Raw genomic sequence first — 18,263 nt, forward strand, 5'->3', positions numbered from 1 at the left:
CGGAACGTCTCTTAAGAGTAAGAGAAGTAAAGTGAGCTGTATTATTAATCCACCTTGTGTTTTTCTAGCAGTGACGACAGAGAGCACTGATAAAACGGCGGAGGGTAGTGCTCTTGTTTCTTTCCAACACTGAGCCACCAAACATGAATGCTTTTGAACACATGTATCAGGAAATGTGTGTGGAACTACACAAACAAATGACAATTTGCTTGGTCACAATATTTCACTGTTGGCGGTGGAAAGGAAAATTCGAATTAAACAGTGTGTTGACTCTGCAAAGAACATGAATTTCTTAAAATTGTACAATTGCATACTCTTTTTTTTTTTTAATTGAAAAATGACAGTACTGCGTAGATTCATTTGCTTGTTTCAATTAATGCATTCCATAACCCAGAAGCTTTTAAAGGGGACTTATGATGATTTTCCTCTTTTTGGACTTCAAATATTTTATAATGTTGGATGCTGGCGTTAAACAAAACAAAAGCCTCATAACATATAAGGTTATACATTTTGGCATGAGCTTGCATGCAGTTTTGGGTGCCTCTGACAGCTGTGTTTGAGTCTTATTTGGACATTAAGTAGAAATAACCGGCTTCGGACTGTGAGAATATTATCACCTTACGAGTCAGCCCTCCTGATCTCATGTCCTCATACCTGTTCTGATGTCTAAAAAAAAACTTTCATGTTTGCTCGTTCACAACATTTTATACGTGACTTTCGTCAAGATGGACCAGTACAAAATAAGATAAGCTAATAAACTACGATGGGTGGAAAACAAAGACATTACAACTTGGTTTAGAAATAATAATGATAATAAAAAAAGACAAGGTAAGACAATATATTATTTTCATTTAATCTTGCCATGTGCATGATAACACCAATGCAGTGAGATAAAAGCTACTAAAAGCAGATTTTTTATGAATCTTGTATCGATCCAAGATTGCGCAGGTGTGCTTAATGTTGTGACCCGTGGAGCTATATATTGTTTATGAAGTTTATTTTTGACCATTTCTGGTGGGAAAAAAACAGTTACATGTATCTGGGATCACAGTGAGGTAAAAAAAAAAAAAAAATTGAAAACATTTTTAAAAATATCAGCTGGCAGCCCAGGCCATATTTGACCATTGTTAGGATGATTTGGAAGGCATTTCCTACATATACAGTCTTTAAAAATACAATTTAAAGAAAATACCCCTAGAGCTAGTGTTTTCATGTATGAAAAGACCAATTTGAAGTTTCAAACAAATTTAAGAATGATGACATATTTATGATAACAAATGTTGAAATTGTAAAAACTCAAATATTTTGTCGAACAAGTAAGTCACTTAATCATGGAAGTAAAACTGCATTCATGTTGTCTGCTACAAGTTGGTGTTTGTTCAATTATAACATGGAGATTTGTATAACCTGTAATCTTAATAAATTCCTGGTTATACATCATAGGGCTTTCTAGGCAACTTTGGTCATGCAACACTAGATCTTCTAACAGTTAGTATTTTAAATCATCATTAAAATCATGAGACATAATATATTGTCAACAGCAAGATGCCATATTATTACTTTCTAAGAATAGTAACTTATGAAAATGACTCACCAGGCAGTTTGTAGATGTATTTTCTTTATCTTTTCTTCACTGCATGTTAGCTTCCCTTGCAATGGCGTTTCAATGACAACCAGCCTTTGCCACCATTGTTGATCATTTTCCCGTCGACTACAAACTGTTTTCTCAAACTCTTTGTGCTTTAAAATTAATTCCAAAAGCAGGCACCAGTCCATTTATTTTTCTAACCACGACCAGCTCCAATAATTTTTTATTACCACATTCAACCGAGACACCGTTCCGCGACATGTTGAATAAGTCGTGAGCTTGCCAGAGCCAGTAATTACAATACACGAATGTGTTAATTCAAAACAAAATCACTACATTACATTTACCAATCCTACACTATAATATTAACATCCATCCATCCATTTCTACCGCTTGTCCCTGTTGTACCTTAATATGCAAAGATTTTAAGGACACATTTGCTAGCAAAAACGTGGCCAAGATGCTGACCATAGCAACATGTACCTGGACAAAATGTATTTAATCTGATCATCATTTGGATTCATGCATCACACCTTGAAAGGCGCCATATGTAATCATTTCATGTCAAGTCATCATTAAATGGCCCTCATATGTCAAAAGGCAGTAATAAATCATGCCATTTTTGAATACCTATATAGCTGATAACTCTAGCTCAGCCGGGATATGCTCATTTCAAAATTAGATTTACAGCCTTAAATTTTTTTTTTATTGTTCTCATTTCAATGCCCCGCCCTCTACTGTTTGACCAATAGAAAGTCAATGAGTGTGTCACATCCAGGTTGCCAGCTACGCACCGCCCTCTTCGTCGAGCTACTGCCACTGGTAAAGTTACTAAACATGTCAGACCTTAGTAAATCTAAAAGGCGCCGTTATGGTTCTCAACTTGTTCATGACAAAGCCAGGAACAAAACAAGGATTTGTATCGAGGATGCCTTTGAAAGATGGAGACGATTTAAGGTGGAGAAGGTTGTTTCATCCGACGCCAAACTTGCTTATTTCCTCCTTGATATGTAAGTCAGACATTTACATTTTCTTATTACTTGTAGTAAATGGAAATGGACATTTTGTATGTAAACTAAATTGCCCAATACAGTCTATGATCTTGTCTAACACAGCTAGTATGTTCATGCAACGAATGGTTATTGTGTGATGCTCAGCTCCTAGTGTAAAGCTTACTGAGCATGCTAGCCCGGTCATTTGCCTGTGTATCTGGCTCAGTCATGGAGAGTGGGAGGGGACTACATAATTTTGACTGTGATTGCAGTACCATTTCTGGCCACATTCCTACATTTAGCGCCTTTAAATTGGAATACTTTACTCTGACATGCGCAGCACATAAACGTTTGGACGAGGTTGCTCACTACAGGTGCTGAAGAAAAAGCAGTGACTTTCACTGTAAAAGAAAAACATGGCTTTGTGCATTTCGGCTTGTCTGACGTCACGGTATTGATAATTTTTTCCCCTTCTATTCACTACTTTTGTTTTACCTTTCTTTTTGAAATTGAGCCGTTCTGTGCCTTTTATGTTGTGATTTTATAGAGGTTGCCGCTCGTCTTTATGTAACAACAATCTGTGTATGTTTCTGAGGCTAGCAGCTAGCACTTGGAGTAGCTGTAATGTTGTGAATAAAACAGCTCATTTAGACAACTGGATCCCTTCTTTTATTGTTACATCGACACATAACACTCCAGACCCTACTGTTGTTTTTGCTAGCCTCGTTTTAAAGGCCTACTGAAACCCACTACTACCGGCCACGCAGTCTGATAGTTTATATATCAATGGTGAAATCTTAACATTGCAACACATGCCAATACGGTCGGATTAGTTCACTAAATCACAATTTTAAATTTTGCACAGAAAAATCCTGCTGAAACGTCTCGGTATGATGGTGCGTGCGCGTGACGTCACGGATTGTAGAGGACATTTTGTTCTAGCATCCTTCCCAGCTAAGTCGTCTGTTTTCATCGCAAAATTCCACAGTATTCTGGACATTTGTGTTGCTGAATCTTTTGCAATTTGTTCAATGAACAATGGAGACATCAAAGAAGAAAGCTGTAGGTCGTAAGCGGTGTATTGCGGCCGGCTTTAGCAACACAAACACAGCCGATGTTTCATTGTTTACATTCCCGAAAGATGACAGTCAAGCTTTACTATGGAACAGAGATGTCAAGCGCACACGGTTGGATTGGACCACACACACAAAGTACAGTGTATTATGTGTATTAATAAAAAAACATTTTACCATTTTGTATTCTGAAGGCGATCTATGTCGTGTGCTACTCCGGCATCAATATGCGTCCTCCTGATCGCCACCGTCAGCGTCGGGTTCAAAGCGGTATGGCTCTATCCCATGTTGCGGTTGGGCCTAGCCGAGTAGTCCTGCCACCCCCACGGCTGCCACGGCGCGTCTCACAGCATCTTCCCTATCTGAATCGCTCCTACTGCCCCTTTTTTTTTTTCCTAGTCTTTCACTCTAACTTTCCTCATTCACGAATCTTTCATCCTCGCTCAAATTAATGGGGAAATCGTCGCTTTTATCAGTCCGAATCGCTCTCGCTGCTGGTGGCCATGATTGTAAACAATGTTCAGATGTGAGGAGCTCCATAACCCGTGACGTCACGGGCATACCGTCTGCTACTTCCGGTACAGGCAAGGATTTTTTATCAGCACCAAAAGTTGCGAACTTAATCGTCGATGTTCTCTACTAAATCATTTTAGCAAAAATATGGCAATATCGGGAAATTATCATTTATGACACATAGAATGGACCTGCTATCCCCGTTTATATAAGAAAATCGGATTTCAGTAGGCCTTTAAAGCAACTCAACAGCATATTACGCTACGTCTGCACTTGTTGAATGAGGAGAGACAGCAAAACAATCGGTTCATTCTGAGACTATACTACCTGATCCACCACCAAAGTATAGCGGACGTCAAATACATGTGCAGTCAAAATATTTTCAAACCATCTATATGAAAAAGTGTTTTCACGCTCTCCAATCCGAATGACTGTCAGCATAAATCACCCGTCTCAGTTGGAATTAAATGTTAATCCGAACGTGTATGCGCAGGGTCAGAATATTGGTTTACATGAAGCTCTTTTATTCCGGTTAGGTTTATAATCCAATTAAATGTGTCTATGTGCACACAGCTACTTGACTTTACTTTCATCTCCGAGCGTTCCCAATTGTCGACGGAAGCAACCGACACCGATTAAAATGTTCCAAGAATGGAGGCTGTGACAAATTTCCAGTTTGCCTTCATTTATTTGACAAGAGCCACACTCTCGTACAAAAAGCTCAACATACGTCTCATTCCATAACGGGAAAACTCGCACAAACTCTCACCTCTACAACAAAACATCACTTGCCACGGAAGTCCCGCCCCCTATTCAAAGCCATTGGCTAGAACGCTATAGCCAGCCGCTACACCAAGAAAGAAACATGATTTGGACAATACGCATTGTTTTAACGGATTTACACTGACATCGAAAACAATTACCACTTTGGATAGAAGAATAGCTGAATTCCGCTAAATAGGCTACAAAAAGGCGTACGCCATGGTTTACAGAAGAAACGAGAGCTCAGAAATTATTATGTAGAAAGCTGGAACGCAAATGGCGCACGATTAAACTTGAGGTGCACCATCAAGCATGGAGTGATAGTTTAAAACCTTATAAACGCATGCTTACCTTAGCTAAAGCTAAATATTACTCAAATCGCATTCGCCTTAATAAAAACGATCCTAAATTTTTGTTTAGTACAGTAGCATCGCTTACCCAACAAGGGACTCCTTCCAGTAGCTCCACCCACTCGTCAGATGACTTTATGAATTTCTTTAATAAGGAAATTGAACTAATTAAAAAGGAGATTGAAGACAATGCGTCCCAGCTACAACTGGGTTCTTTTAACACAGATACGACTGTATATAAGGCAGAGACTGCCTTCCAAACTAGCTTCTCTCGTTTTGATGAAATAACATTAGAAGAATTGTTACAATGTGTAAATGGAATGAAACAAACAACATGCTTACTTGACCTACTTACTGGGAAACTTATCAAGGAGCTCTTTGTATTATTAGGTCCATCAGTGCTAAATATCATAAACTTATCACTTTCCTCTGGCACTGTTCCCCAAGCATAAAAAAAAAAGATTATTCATCCTCTCCTTGAAAGCCCTAACCTCGATCCTGACCTCATGGTAAACTACCGACCGGTGTCTCACCTTCCCTTTATTTGGAAAATCCTCGAAAAAATTGTTGCAGAGCAGCTAAATGAACACTTAGCGTCTAACAATCTATGTGAAACCTTTCAATCCGGCTTCAGGGCAAATCACTTTACTGAGACAGCCCTCGCAAAAATGACTAATGATCTATTGCTAACGATGGATTCTGATGCGTCATCTATGTTGCTGCTCCTCGATGTTAGTGCTGCTTTCGATACAGTCGATCATAATATTTTATTAGAGCGTATCAAAACACGAATTGCTATGTCAGACTTAGCCCTGTCTTGGTTTAACTCTTATCTTACAGACAGGATGCAGTGCGTCTCCCATAACAATGTGACCTCGGACTATGTTAAGGTGACGTGTGGAGTTCCCCAGAGTTCGGTCCTTGGCCCTGCACTCTTCAGCATCTACATGCTGCCGCTAGGTGACATCATACGCAAATACGGTGTTAGCTTTCACTGTTATGCTGATGACACCCAACTCTACATGCCCCTAAAGCTGACCAACACGCCGGATTGTCGTCAGCTTGAGGCGTGTCTTAATGAAATTAAACAATGGATGTCTGCCAACTTTTTGCAACTCAACGCCAAAAAAACAGAAATGCTGATTATCGGTCCTGCTAAACACCGACCTCTATATAATAATACAACTTTAACATTTGACAACCAAACAATTAAACAAGGCGATTCGTTAAAGAATCTGGGTATTATCTTCGACCCAACTCTCTCGTTTGGGTCACACATTAAAAGCGTTACTAAAACGGCCTTCTTTCATCTTGGTAATATCACTAAAATTCGCTCAATTTTGTCCACTAACGACGCTGAGATCATTATCCATGCATTTGTTACGTCTCGGCTCGATTACTGTAACGTATTATTTTCGGGTCTCCCCATGTCTAGCATTAAAAGATTACAGTTGGTACAAAATGCGGCTGCAAGACTTTTGACAAGCACAAGAAAGTTTGATCATATTACGCCTATACTGGCTCACCTGCACTGGCTTCCTGTGCACTTAAGATGTGACCTTAAGGTGTTACTACTTACGTATAAAATACTACACGGTCTTGCTCCAGCCTATCTTGCTGATTGTATTGTACCATATGTCCCGGCATGAAATCTGCGTTCAAAGGACTCCAGCTCATTAGTGATTCCCAGAGCCCAAAAAAAGTCTGCGGGCTATAGAGCGTTTTCCATTCGGGCTCCAGTACTCTGGAATGCCCTCCCGGTAACAGTTCGAGATGCTACCTCAGTAGAACCATTTAAGTCTCATCTTAAAACTAATTTGTATACTCTAGCCTTTAAATAGACCCCCTTTTTAGACCAGTTGATCTGCCATTTCTTTTCTTTTTCTCCTAAGTCCCCCCTTCCCTTGTGGAGGGGGACCGGTCCGGTGGCCATGGATGAAGTACTGGCTGTCCAGAGTCGGGACCCAGGATAGACCGCTCGCCTGTGTATCGGTTGGGGACGTCTCTGCGCTGCTGATCCGCCTCCGCTTGGGATGGTTTCCTGCTGGCTCCACTTTGGATGGGACTCTCGCTACTATATTGGATCCACTTTGGACTTTATTCTCACGGTTACGTTAGATCCACTATGGATTGGACTTTAACAATATAATGTTAGATCCGCTCGACATCCATTGGTTTCGGTCCCCGGGGGGGGGTTGCCCACATATGCGGTCCTCTCCAAGGTTTCTCATAGTCATCATTGTCGACGTCCCACTGGGGTGAGTTTTTCCTTGCCCTTATGTGGGCCCTACCAAGGATGTCGTTGTGGTTTGTGCAGCCCTTTGAGGCACTTGTGTTTCAGGGCTATATAAATAAACATTGATTGATTAAATGATTGATTGATCTTGTATGCCTGGATAAGTTAGTCTTTAAGATACGTATTTAAGAGTGTATATTTGCAAAAGATAGAATGACGGTAGAAAGAGAATGCCCTCACAAACAAACAGCTTGCAAAAGTGGCTGCGGAGCAAAATTTACTCCAAAATGTATTCAGTACACGTTATGTAGACGTCAACGAAGTGTACGTGTTTGATTATGATTGAAATTATATTAGGTCTCTTTTAAACCGGGCACGATACCTCATACAAACACGAGAGCGGGGTGGATTAAACCTGATCAATTTGGCTCCCCAATACCCTTGGCTGTAATTGCAAAGTGGCTCTAATATGTGATAAATTACTCTGTCGTAGAAAAATACAATAAACTTTGTTTCTTCCAATGAAATGATTCAAATAAAAATATTTTACCATCACTTGTTCATTCTAACTTTGCATCATCAGGTTTGATAGTAGGAAAGTTGTTCAACCTGCACAAATTCCTGGTTTGGCTAAACCTTTTCCACATGTAGACCTGTGACAGGAAAAGACAAGATGTCAATAACACTAGTTAAAGACACAACACAGTCTAACTTTTTAAAAATTATGTTACAAAATTAAAATGGCCAAGAGCTACTAATTTTTTTAACATGTATTTTCATAACTTATTTCAAGTGAATAAGCTTGTTTTTCCAGAACATGAACATAATGTTGATACAGAACTCACTTTTTTGTGGAAAAAAAATTTGGGCTTAAAGTTTTGTACTTGAAAATAAATACTTTGAAACTGAAAAATATTTGAGACTGAAGTTTCAAATAATAAATAAGTGTATTCTGAAAATAAGTGAACAGGTCAAACAAAATTGGCAGTCACTCTTGTAATCATTTTGAACAAATATTTATTTTTCACTTTCAAAAATGTTAATTTTTGAGCTTAAGTTTTCTACAGACTCAAATCTCACATTTTTACAGTATTTACTTAGGTTAAGATCTTTCCATTTTAGATTCAAATCTTTTTGTGTTCAGACTTTAATCCTTTTCAGATTGAGACGGAAAAGCGGGCCAAAAGTTTGAATCTGAAAAGGCTTTGAATCTTAAACTGAAAAAAAGTTCCCAAAATATATATATATATATATATATACACACACGCACGCACGCGTACAGTATATGCATATATACATATATATATATATATATATATACATATATATATATATATATATATGTATATATATATATATATATACATACATATATATATATATATATATGTATATATATATATATATATATATATATATATATATATGTATATATATGTATATATATATATATGTATATATATATATATATATATATATGTATATATATACATATATATATATATATATATATATATATATATATATATATATGTATATATATACATACATACTAGGGCTGCGTATCTTTGGGTGTCCCACGATTCGATTCAATAATATCGATTCTTGGGGTCGGGATTCGATTTTATATCGATTTTTTTCGATTCAACGCGATTATCGATTCAAATACGAAATGTTTCCGATTCAAAACGGTTCTGTATTCATTCAATAGGATTTCAGCAGGATCTACCCTAGTCTGCTGACATGCTAACAGAGTAGTAGATATTTTTCTTAAAAGATTTTATAATTGTAAAGGACAATGTTTTATCAACTGATTGCAATAATTTTAATTTGTTTTAACTATTAAACAAACCAAAAATATGACTTATTTTATCTTTGTGAAAATATTGGACACAGTGTGTTGTCAAGCTTATGAGATGCGATGCAAGTGGAGGCCACTGTGACACTATTCTTTTTTTAATTTTTATAAATGTCTAATGATAATGTCATTGAGGGATTTTTAATCACTGCTATGCTGAAATTATAACTAATATTGATACTTTTGTTGATAATTTTCATTTTTGTTTTGGTTTGTTCTGTGTCGTGTTTGTGTCTCCTTTCAATTGCTCTGTTTATTGCAGTTCTGAGTGTTACTGGGTCAGGTTTGGTTTTGGAATTGGATTGCTTTGTTATGGTATTGCTGTGTATTGGTTAGTTGGATTGATAAAAAACAAACGATAAAAAAAAAAAGAGAATCGATTCTGAATCGTACGTGAGAATCGCGATTCGTATTCAAATCGATTTTTTCCCACACCCCTAATACATATTAGTGTATATATATATATATATATATACATACATACATACATACACACACACACACACACACATACACACACACACATATATATATATATATATGTCAGAGTTACTTTGACAAAAAGGACTGTGTGTTTGAGTTATAGAACTGGCAAATTTAAATTTTACTTTATGTGGGACGCAGATCTCCACTTAAATGGTGCAGTCATTGTCTTTGCGCTAATTTGTGGTAATGTGTCCCTAAATATAGGAATATTTTCTGACTTTAACAGCTATAAAAGTACTGAGTCTAAAGGGTAACCACACTTTTTGGGGATTTTTGCCTAACGTTCACAGTCTTTATGAAAGACATGACGGATGGATTTTTTTTAATGCAGTCTAAATATTGAATACATTTGATAAGTGTGCTTATACAATGGAGCCCGAGAGTCGTTTAAGTCTGCCCATAGAGCCCCTAAAAACATCTAAATACTTCCATAAAGGTTTTGTAAAAAATTATGTAAGTATATATGTAATGTAGTAACAGACACATTCATAATAACATTTAATATTTACAAATTTTGATCATTTTAAGCATACTCATCGCATTAATTCAAAAAACGCATCAGATTTATTAGTTTTTTTCCTTCATCACAGATTTCTGCTAACTGCAGACTTTATGAGAGCTCACAAACATAATAAAACATCACTTACTGTGCAAGGTCTGCTGTCATAAAGATGATGACTGCAAGGATGTTCATATATTCCCATTTAGGTGAAGAATGACTCATAATCCTCGCAAACAAACAGGGTGGGGATGCGAGGGAAACAAGCACTTTTTGTGTTCTCACCAATTCCTGGTCCTTAATGGCTGTCAAAAGTGTACCAACTTGTCGGATTATACAAACCCCGTTTCCATATGAGTTGGGAAATGTTGTTAAAAGTAAATATAAACGGAATGCAATGATTTGCAAATCCTTTTCAACTCATATTCAATTGAATGCACAATAAAAACAAGATATTTGGTGTTCAAAATCATAAACTTTATTTTTTTTGCAAATAATAACTTAGAATTTCATGGCTGCAACACGTGCCAAAGTAGTTGGGAAAGGAAATGTTCACCACTGTGTTACATCGTCTTTTCTTTTAACAACACTCAAAAAACGTTTGGGAACTGAGAAAACTAAATGTTGAAGCTTTGAAAGTGGACTTCTTTCCCATTCTTGTTTTATGTAGAACTTCAGTCATTCAACAGCCCAGGGTCTCCGCTGTTGTATTTTACGCTTCATAATGCGCCACACATTTTCGATGGGAGACAGGTCTGGACTGCAGGCGGGCCAGGAAAGTACCCGCACTGTTATTTTACGAAGCCACGCTGTTATAACACTTGTCTTGCTGAAATAAGCGGGGGCGTCCATGATAACGTTGCTTGGATGACAACATATGTTGCTCCGAAACCTGTATGGACCTTTCAGCACTAATGCTGCCTTCACAGATGTGTAAGTTATCCATGCCTTTGCCTTTGGCATTAATATATCCCCATACCATCACAAATGCTGGCTTTTGAACTTTGCGCCTATAACAATCCGAATGGTTATTTTCCTCTTTGTTCTGGAGGACACCACGTCCTCTGTTTCCAAATATAATTTGAAATGTGGACTCATCAGACCACAGAACAGTTTTCCACTTTGCATCAGTCCATCTTAGGTGAGCTCGGGCCCAGCCAAGCCGGCGGCGTTTCAGGATATTGTTGATAAATGGGTTTGGCTTTGCATAGCAGAGTTTTAACTTGCACTTACAAATGTAGCGACCAACTGTAGTTACTGACAGTGGTTTTATGAAGTGTTCCTGAGCCCATGTGGTGATATCCTTTACACACCGATGTCGGTTTTTGATGCAGTACTGCCTGAGGGATCAAAAGTCTGTAATATCATCGCTTACATGCAGTAATTTCTCCAGATTCTCTGAACTTTTTAATGATTTTACGGACCGTAGATGGTAAAATCCCTAAATACCTTGCAATAGCTCGTTGAGAAATGTTGTTCTAAAACTGTTCGACAATTTGCTTACAAAGTGGTGACCCTCACCCCATCCTTCTTTGTGAATTACTTAGCATTTCATGGAAGCTGCTTTTATACCCAGTGTTTGATGAGCATTCCTCAACTTTATCAGTATTTATTGCCACCTTTCCCAACTTCTTTGTCACATGTTGCTGGCATCAAATTCTAAAGTTAATGATTATTTGGAAAAAAAAAATATGTTGTCTTTGTAGCATATTCAACTGAATATGGGTTGAAAATAATTTGCAAATCATTGTATTCTGTTTATATTTACATCTAACATAATTTCCCAACTCATATGGAAACAGGGTTTGTATCTTTAGCCATTTACTTTTCAGGTGAGATGCATGATTTATGATCTACGATAAACTTACAGGCAGCAGGGAAGTGAGGAAACAGCAGACCACTCAATGATGAAAACTTAGGCACACACGGAAGTGATCACATCACCGTTACAAATAGTTTATCTGTGTTTGCGCCTATAATAACAATATCACTATGACTTGGTTAATATTCAAATCACAAAATGTACATGCAGTATTGTTGGCTCTTTTTGAATGGTTATTTATCAGATTTTATCGGTGCAATAGTGGAGTTCCCATTATCTCTGGTGTAAGCAGACTTTCATTGATGTTAACTTAATATTTGAATGCATTAAAAATAGAATCCACCCGTTTTCATGTCTTTCATAATGATTGAAGAAAAGGTTATTGGCTGCAAGCTTCTATCCCTCCAGGACCGGGAGGCGTGTGGGTCGGATCACAGCTGACTCTTCTCACCCTGGACAAAAACTATTCTCCCCTCAGGCAGGAGACCACAGTCCATCCAGACCCACACCTTCCGCCACCTGAACAGTTTTTTCCCCTTGGCCGTCAGGCACATGAACAATAACAAGATCTGATAGCTCAGTTACAGCTCATTTATTACCCATTCTGTGTTATATGTGTTTTATGTTGCACAATTGCACCAAGAAAAAATCCTAGTTTGTGAACCTGTTCTCAAACAATGGCAATAAAAACTATTCCGATTCTAATTGTGAACAATAGGCAAACTTCCAAAAAACGTGTAGTTCCCCTTTAAGCAAATATTCTTCAACCCTTTGGTGTACTACTTAAAATAAAGCAGTTAGAGACCACTGCTCTAGGACTCACGTCTACTTGAGGACGCCAGCCAGTTTCTCCACATAAAAATCGTAGTTTTCCTGACAGTCCTCCCAGGGTGTAAAGGTCTGGTCCTCCTTCTCTACATAGGTCTCCCAAACATGCAGGAAGTCAGAAGGCTTCATCATCCTCAGTTTGCAGCCAGCGTTCACCAACGCCTTGAGACCCTCCACTATTTCTGGCTCTTCCCAGTCAAAAAGACGGGAGCAGAATATACACAGCCGGACCTTTTTGCGCTGCTGGAGGATGTTGGCCAGTTTAGCAGCACAAGGCGCACATGGACTAGAAGACATGTACCATGTGACGCCACATTCCTGCGACGGGTTACTGTTAGGGAGCACCTGGACAGGTAAGGGGGATAACAAGGAGATAATGATTAAGCAAAGAGCAACACCTGTGATGTGACCTCTTCATGTGAAGGACAGCTGAGGCTGGAGAAGATTACCTGCTGAAAGAAAGCCTCTTCAGCATGAGCTGTGGCATGTTCATCCTCCATATAACCTTTCACAGGTTCTGTGGTGCCTCCTGGCGTGTCTACTTGGTAGCACAGCAGGGTCTTGTTCCTCCCGGATGAGTATTCCACATTCCTGAACTGAAACTTGAAGTAGAATGGGCTCATCTGTTCCCTGGTAGCAAGGAATAAAATATATACATTTATAAATAAACCCATGATTGCATTGCAGGGTCTCCTTAAAAAAAACGTGTTTTACTTGACTGTGCACAAATATAGATGAGGTTGTGTTGCATGACTCCACACTTAACATACTGTAATAATCAGGGTCTATGAAGCACAGAAATAGATTTTTAGCTTCAGCGACTCATTCCTGTTTTTACTGGTAGCATGTGCGAGTGCTTGGTATCCTTCGTCACTAGACTCTTTTGAACAAGTACGCAGAAAGAGGAAAAAAGTCACCAGGTAACAAAACATCTTACCCACCCTACGACGATCTCAAACGGCGGCAGTTCATAAGGCTCAAACTCTCCATTTCCATCACTTTTCTTGGCCTCCTCGCCTGCTGCCCCTCCAGCTTCCCCGTTCCTCTTTTCCTCTTCCGCTGAAGCAGGAGCCGTCTCTGGCTTCTTCACAACTTTGTCCTGCTGCTTCTTCACAGCTTTTGCCTTTTCCTTCTCCTCATTGGGTTTTTTCTCCACCTTCTTCTCCTTCCGCTTAACACTGACCCGACTGTTTTTGTCTGCCATGATTTTTGCAGGAGTAAGTGAGAGTGTTGGACGAAGAGAGAGGGAGAGAGAGTGGCTGCAAGTGGAGTGATAACCCCAGTGTATCAACAGAAATAGAAGCTATTGTGACCTGAGTCATATCGTGTGCGTGTCTCTCTGAACCCACTCCCCCCTTTTTTCATGCCCTGGATGCTAAAAGGGCAAGCGATAACAAGACCGGGCTGATTGCATAACGAATGTGGTCGAACCAGACAGTATACAGTAGACCAAACCACTTTGACACATCACCTAATGCTTTCATCAATCAAAGGTTGGGCTTGACCTGTCAATTCCTGCTGCAAATTTTGTATTCCTCTTTGAACCATTCTATGCTCCCACCTTTTAAATGTCATGGTGCATCAAGTTGACCGCCGCAGCCCCTTGAACAAATATGGGACCTCTCTCAGGTCCAACACCAGTCACCTTTGACCTCACTAATGAAAAAAAAAAAAACCTAAAATCATGTAAAAAGTATTTTTCTTGCCAGTCTTGATAATAATGCTGCAAAGAACTAACATTTTTGGTACCTTAGGTGCCTCAGTATGGTTGTCTTGTCTTCACACAATGAGTGCGACCCCTGTTTCCAATCAGCATCCCAACACATATATCCTAACTGTCAGCAGGTCAGTAACAGGCGGGTTATTAATAACACAGCTTGTCTGTTTATGGGTGTGTGTGTACAGGGTTACCAAGGCTCTCTCGATACAGTTGTTTTTGCCAACTCTACTGTCCTATGCAGCACTAAGCAATATCCAAACTAATCCCCCACTCCACTAAATAGGGCCCCGTGCTGTCCGTACAGACATGAGTGGGAGGCAGGGGCGGTTCTAGGCATGCTCATATGAGGGGGCAGTCCGAAATGTGAAGGGGGCATCATGTGTACACATCATGCTCCAGCACTTTTTTTTCTGTGCTTATAGTAACGATGCTTTCTTCATTGAAATGGGTCTTTAGCTATGTGTCCAACCCCAACCTGGAGTAGTGGATTGCACTTTGTCAGGCCTCTACCTCCAGACATGTCCAACTTGGGTCTCCCACCTGAAGACTAAGCTCCTGCTGTTATAGCTCTTACGGTCACTGAGGCACGAAAACCCCCTGACCACAATAAGGTGGCAATCCCTCAGGGGGGGAAACTGAAAAATAAAAATAAATGAATAAAATAAAATAAAACATCCGTCATCCAGATTTTATCAACCAAAAACATAACATTTATCCTAACTGGATGGCCTAACTCTCAAATTTTGACCCAAAGTAGGACTTCACACACTACAGTCAATATTTACAAAACTGAAAGGTAGTCTGATGAATAATGATAAAAAAGAATCTCAAACTATCATTGCTACTACTACATGCAGGAGCAGGACTAGACTTTTTAAATGCTCTGAAAAATGGATGCATTACAGAGCATTAACTTTCTCTTTGTGAGCTGCTGGAAGCTGGAGCAGAAAATAAGTAAGCTTGAACAACAACAGAAAAAACCTGCTGTGATTACATGAAGAAAAACAATAACAGTACAGGATTACAGCCTGGGGCGGGGCTTTACGTAGGGGTCTGTCAGACACAGGTCACTTGTCTTCAGTTTGTCACATGCAGTGGACGTGGGCACTCATCTGGGCACAAAAATCATTCACTCCAATGTATGTGTGTTGCCCACGTGCTTGTAAATTGATGAAAACGGCTGTGTTTTTTGTTTTTAGGTGTCTTGGTCGTATCAAATGAAACTTATAATTTCTTTATTACAAAATGTAGATTGAAACATTAAAGGTTGACTATGTAGAATTACAAGAAAAACAACAGAAAAAGAATTCCAGCAGTCGATTGCCAGACCGTTGCTAAGTAAAACGGGCCGTTGCTAGGGACTCCGCTCTGAACAGAGGACAGCAGAGGAGGACTGCTAAGCAGGATATATACCTTATGTTTAATTTTTACCGTCATTAACAGCATCATAAATGACTTGTAGCTTGTTACAGGTACAGTGGAGGCTCTCTGCCTTCCAGACCACTGCTGCTCAGAGCCTCCGCTGTCACTGCTCTCGTCAAGTTGTAAAAAAAAAAAAAAAAAAAAAAAGGAACTCCGTAACACAGAAAGTCCGCGACGATAAACGTGTTTATGACAGATAAGACTACACAAATACACCCATCCTAACAAGTGTATGATAAATGTAGACAACTTTTCCTTTTCTTTTACTTTCATACTGCAACAGTGATTGGATGTTTACTGAGGGCTGAGGGGTGTGTGCGGGTGTGTGTCTGCTGCGCAGCCTGTGGAATAAATAAATGGGTTGTACTTGTATAGCGCTTTTACTACCTTCAAGGTACTCAAAGCGCTTTGACACTACTTCCACATTTACCCATTTACACACACATTCACACACTGATGGAGGGAGCTGCCATGCAAGGCGCCAACCAGCACCCATCAGGAGCAAGGGTGAAGTGTCTTGCTCAGGACACAACGGACGTGTCGAAGTTGGTACTAGGTGGGATTTGAACCAGGGACCCTCGGGTTGCGCACGGCCACTCTCTCCCACCGCGCCACGCCGTCCCAATGGTGAATACACGCACAGTGGAGGGAGAGATGAGAGGGAAGCCGACACTACGATATTGTGTGTGTCCCTTTTTCGGCGGAATTTTCCGTTAGTGCAGATAATTTTGTCAACTTTTAATGTAGTAATTTTGTGAGTTTATTAAAATTTGCTTTCTCAAATTTTGATTTGAGGGGGAAAGCCATTTATTTAAGGGGGCCCGGCCCCCTCTTGCCCCTGCGTAGAGCCGGCCATGGTGGGAGGACAGTGTCTCTGTGGTATGAATAGACAAGGTCAGCATGGCCCATTGTCCGTAAAGTGGGGGCAGGGGAAACATTTTTTTTTTTCAAATGCATGTGGCTCTCTGCATTGCAGATGTAATAACTTGGCATGAGGCGATGAGGGGAGAGGTCAGGGGCGTCCAATTACAATTTCCTCCCATCCCTCAGCCTCACTCTGGGCCAAGTAATTAATTTGAGAGGCAATTACCAATAGAACCGCAGCACAGCCGGTTGGTGTAACTCAAATGGATGAGCTTTCACAGTCAGGTGGGTGGAGAGAGAGCAAGAATGAGACACTTGAACCTGCACAGACAATCAACGGCAAACCCGGAGGATTGAGCAGCAAACAAACGAATCGCAGATATGAGGAAGCACTACTGAGAAGTTGAGCCATGTCTGGAAGCTTACTGGTATCGCTAAGGGACATTTCATCGCTTCACGCAGATGCATTTCCTCATGTGCAGTTTACAACAATAGCGAGGCAGGATTTGGGATATGTAATCCCACTAAGAATCTTTGTAATTAGTTCTAATGTAATTTCCCATAAAACGTGTCACTCTAGATTGATTAATGACATTTGCTGGACAAAATAAAGGAAGCACTCTGATGTACGTGTCCACTTGCAATTAAAACTCTCACACTTTGCATGCAGGCACAGTTTTAGTAGTAGTTTTAAGACCAAGCAGAAGTATCTACAGTAGGAGTCTCGTGTGCCATGGGCCCATATTTTGTGACCCTGTAGTTAACTTTATGGTTTATTGTAATTGCGCAGCCTAGGCATCTTGTAGTAAACTGAATATACGGTAATCTTGAATCCAGTGTTGGACAAGTTACTTGTAAAGTCGAAACACTACACTGAAATTATCTACCAGAGAAATGGAATTAAGCTAAGCTACAAAAAAAGTATCTTGAAAACATCAAAGATAGCATGTTGGAGTGAAGCTACCAGCATGCATTGCGACAATGTTAGTTTGGCACCATGATGGTGTCAGTGTTGGTTAAAGGTGCTATATGAACTGATGTACCAGTATCATAACTGCAGTCACAGTCAGAATTCTGTACTCCCCTCCCAATCTTCATGACTGAAGGTGCCAGATACACGTCCGAATCTAACTCAAAAAAAAAATTCCAATAGCAATCATCAAGTCCTATGCTGAAAGTTTCTCTTGTTTATGGTCTTGCAAGATTGATAACCAAGTAATTACGCCACATTTTACTAATGTCGATTAGCC

General features: G+C 39.5%; 2 protein-coding genes across 5 annotated transcripts in view; one reads left to right on the forward strand and one right to left on the reverse strand.

The window, feature by feature from the left end:
* The window catches only part of LOC133554462 (basement membrane-specific heparan sulfate proteoglycan core protein-like), a 16,567-nt gene extending 13,332 nt beyond the window's left edge, over positions 1 to 3,235 (forward strand). The window contains exon 17 of one of the 2 annotated variants that reach the window (XM_061903270.1): positions 69 to 3,235. In XM_061903270.1, coding sequence (XP_061759254.1) covers positions 69 to 133 — 65 coding nt within the window. In that variant the 3' untranslated portion in view covers positions 134 to 3,235. The remainder of the gene's footprint in view (positions 1 to 68) is intronic. The other variant, XM_061903271.1, reaches the window with a different exon arrangement.
* On the reverse strand, positions 835 to 14,848 carry apobec2b (apolipoprotein B mRNA editing enzyme, catalytic polypeptide-like 2b). 3 transcript variants are annotated; one of them, XM_061903276.1, is made up of 5 exons: positions 14,757 to 14,848; positions 13,949 to 14,266; positions 13,457 to 13,637; positions 13,003 to 13,352; positions 835 to 8,167 (listed from the first exon to the last, which is right to left on the reverse strand). In XM_061903276.1, exons 1-4 carry the CDS (start codon positions 14,831 to 14,833, stop codon positions 13,005 to 13,007), a joined length of 924 nt encoding a protein of 307 aa, XP_061759260.1. In that variant the 5' UTR covers positions 14,834 to 14,848; the 3' UTR covers positions 835 to 8,167; positions 13,003 to 13,004. The 3 variants fall into 3 exon arrangements, with proteins under 3 accessions (XP_061759260.1, XP_061759261.1, XP_061759259.1); XM_061903277.1 differs by lacking the exon at positions 835 to 8,167 and adding an exon at positions 14,569 to 14,663 and having other exon boundaries at positions 12,757 to 13,352; positions 14,757 to 14,774; XM_061903275.1 differs by lacking the exon at positions 835 to 8,167 and having other exon boundaries at positions 12,757 to 13,352.
* Between the last annotated feature and the right edge of the window lie 3,415 nt (positions 14,849 to 18,263).

The sequence above is a fragment of the Nerophis ophidion genome, linkage group LG06 (assembly GCF_033978795.1).
Source record: "Nerophis ophidion isolate RoL-2023_Sa linkage group LG06, RoL_Noph_v1.0, whole genome shotgun sequence".
Taxonomy (NCBI): Eukaryota; Metazoa; Chordata; class Actinopteri; order Syngnathiformes; family Syngnathidae; genus Nerophis; species Nerophis ophidion.

Coding starts and splice junctions, on each gene's coding strand:
- apobec2b (XM_061903276.1), bottom strand. CDS start 14,833: ATGTGTTGGGATGCTGATTGGAAACAGGGGTCGCACTCATTGTGTGAA. Junction 13,638..13,948: donor CCGTTTGAGATCGTCGTAGG/GTGGGTAAGATG, acceptor CCTTGCTACCAG/GGAACAGATGAGCCCATTCT. Junction 13,353..13,456: donor AAGAGGCTTTCTTTCAGCAG/GTAATCTTCTCC, acceptor TTACCTGTCCAG/GTGCTCCCTAACAGTAACCC.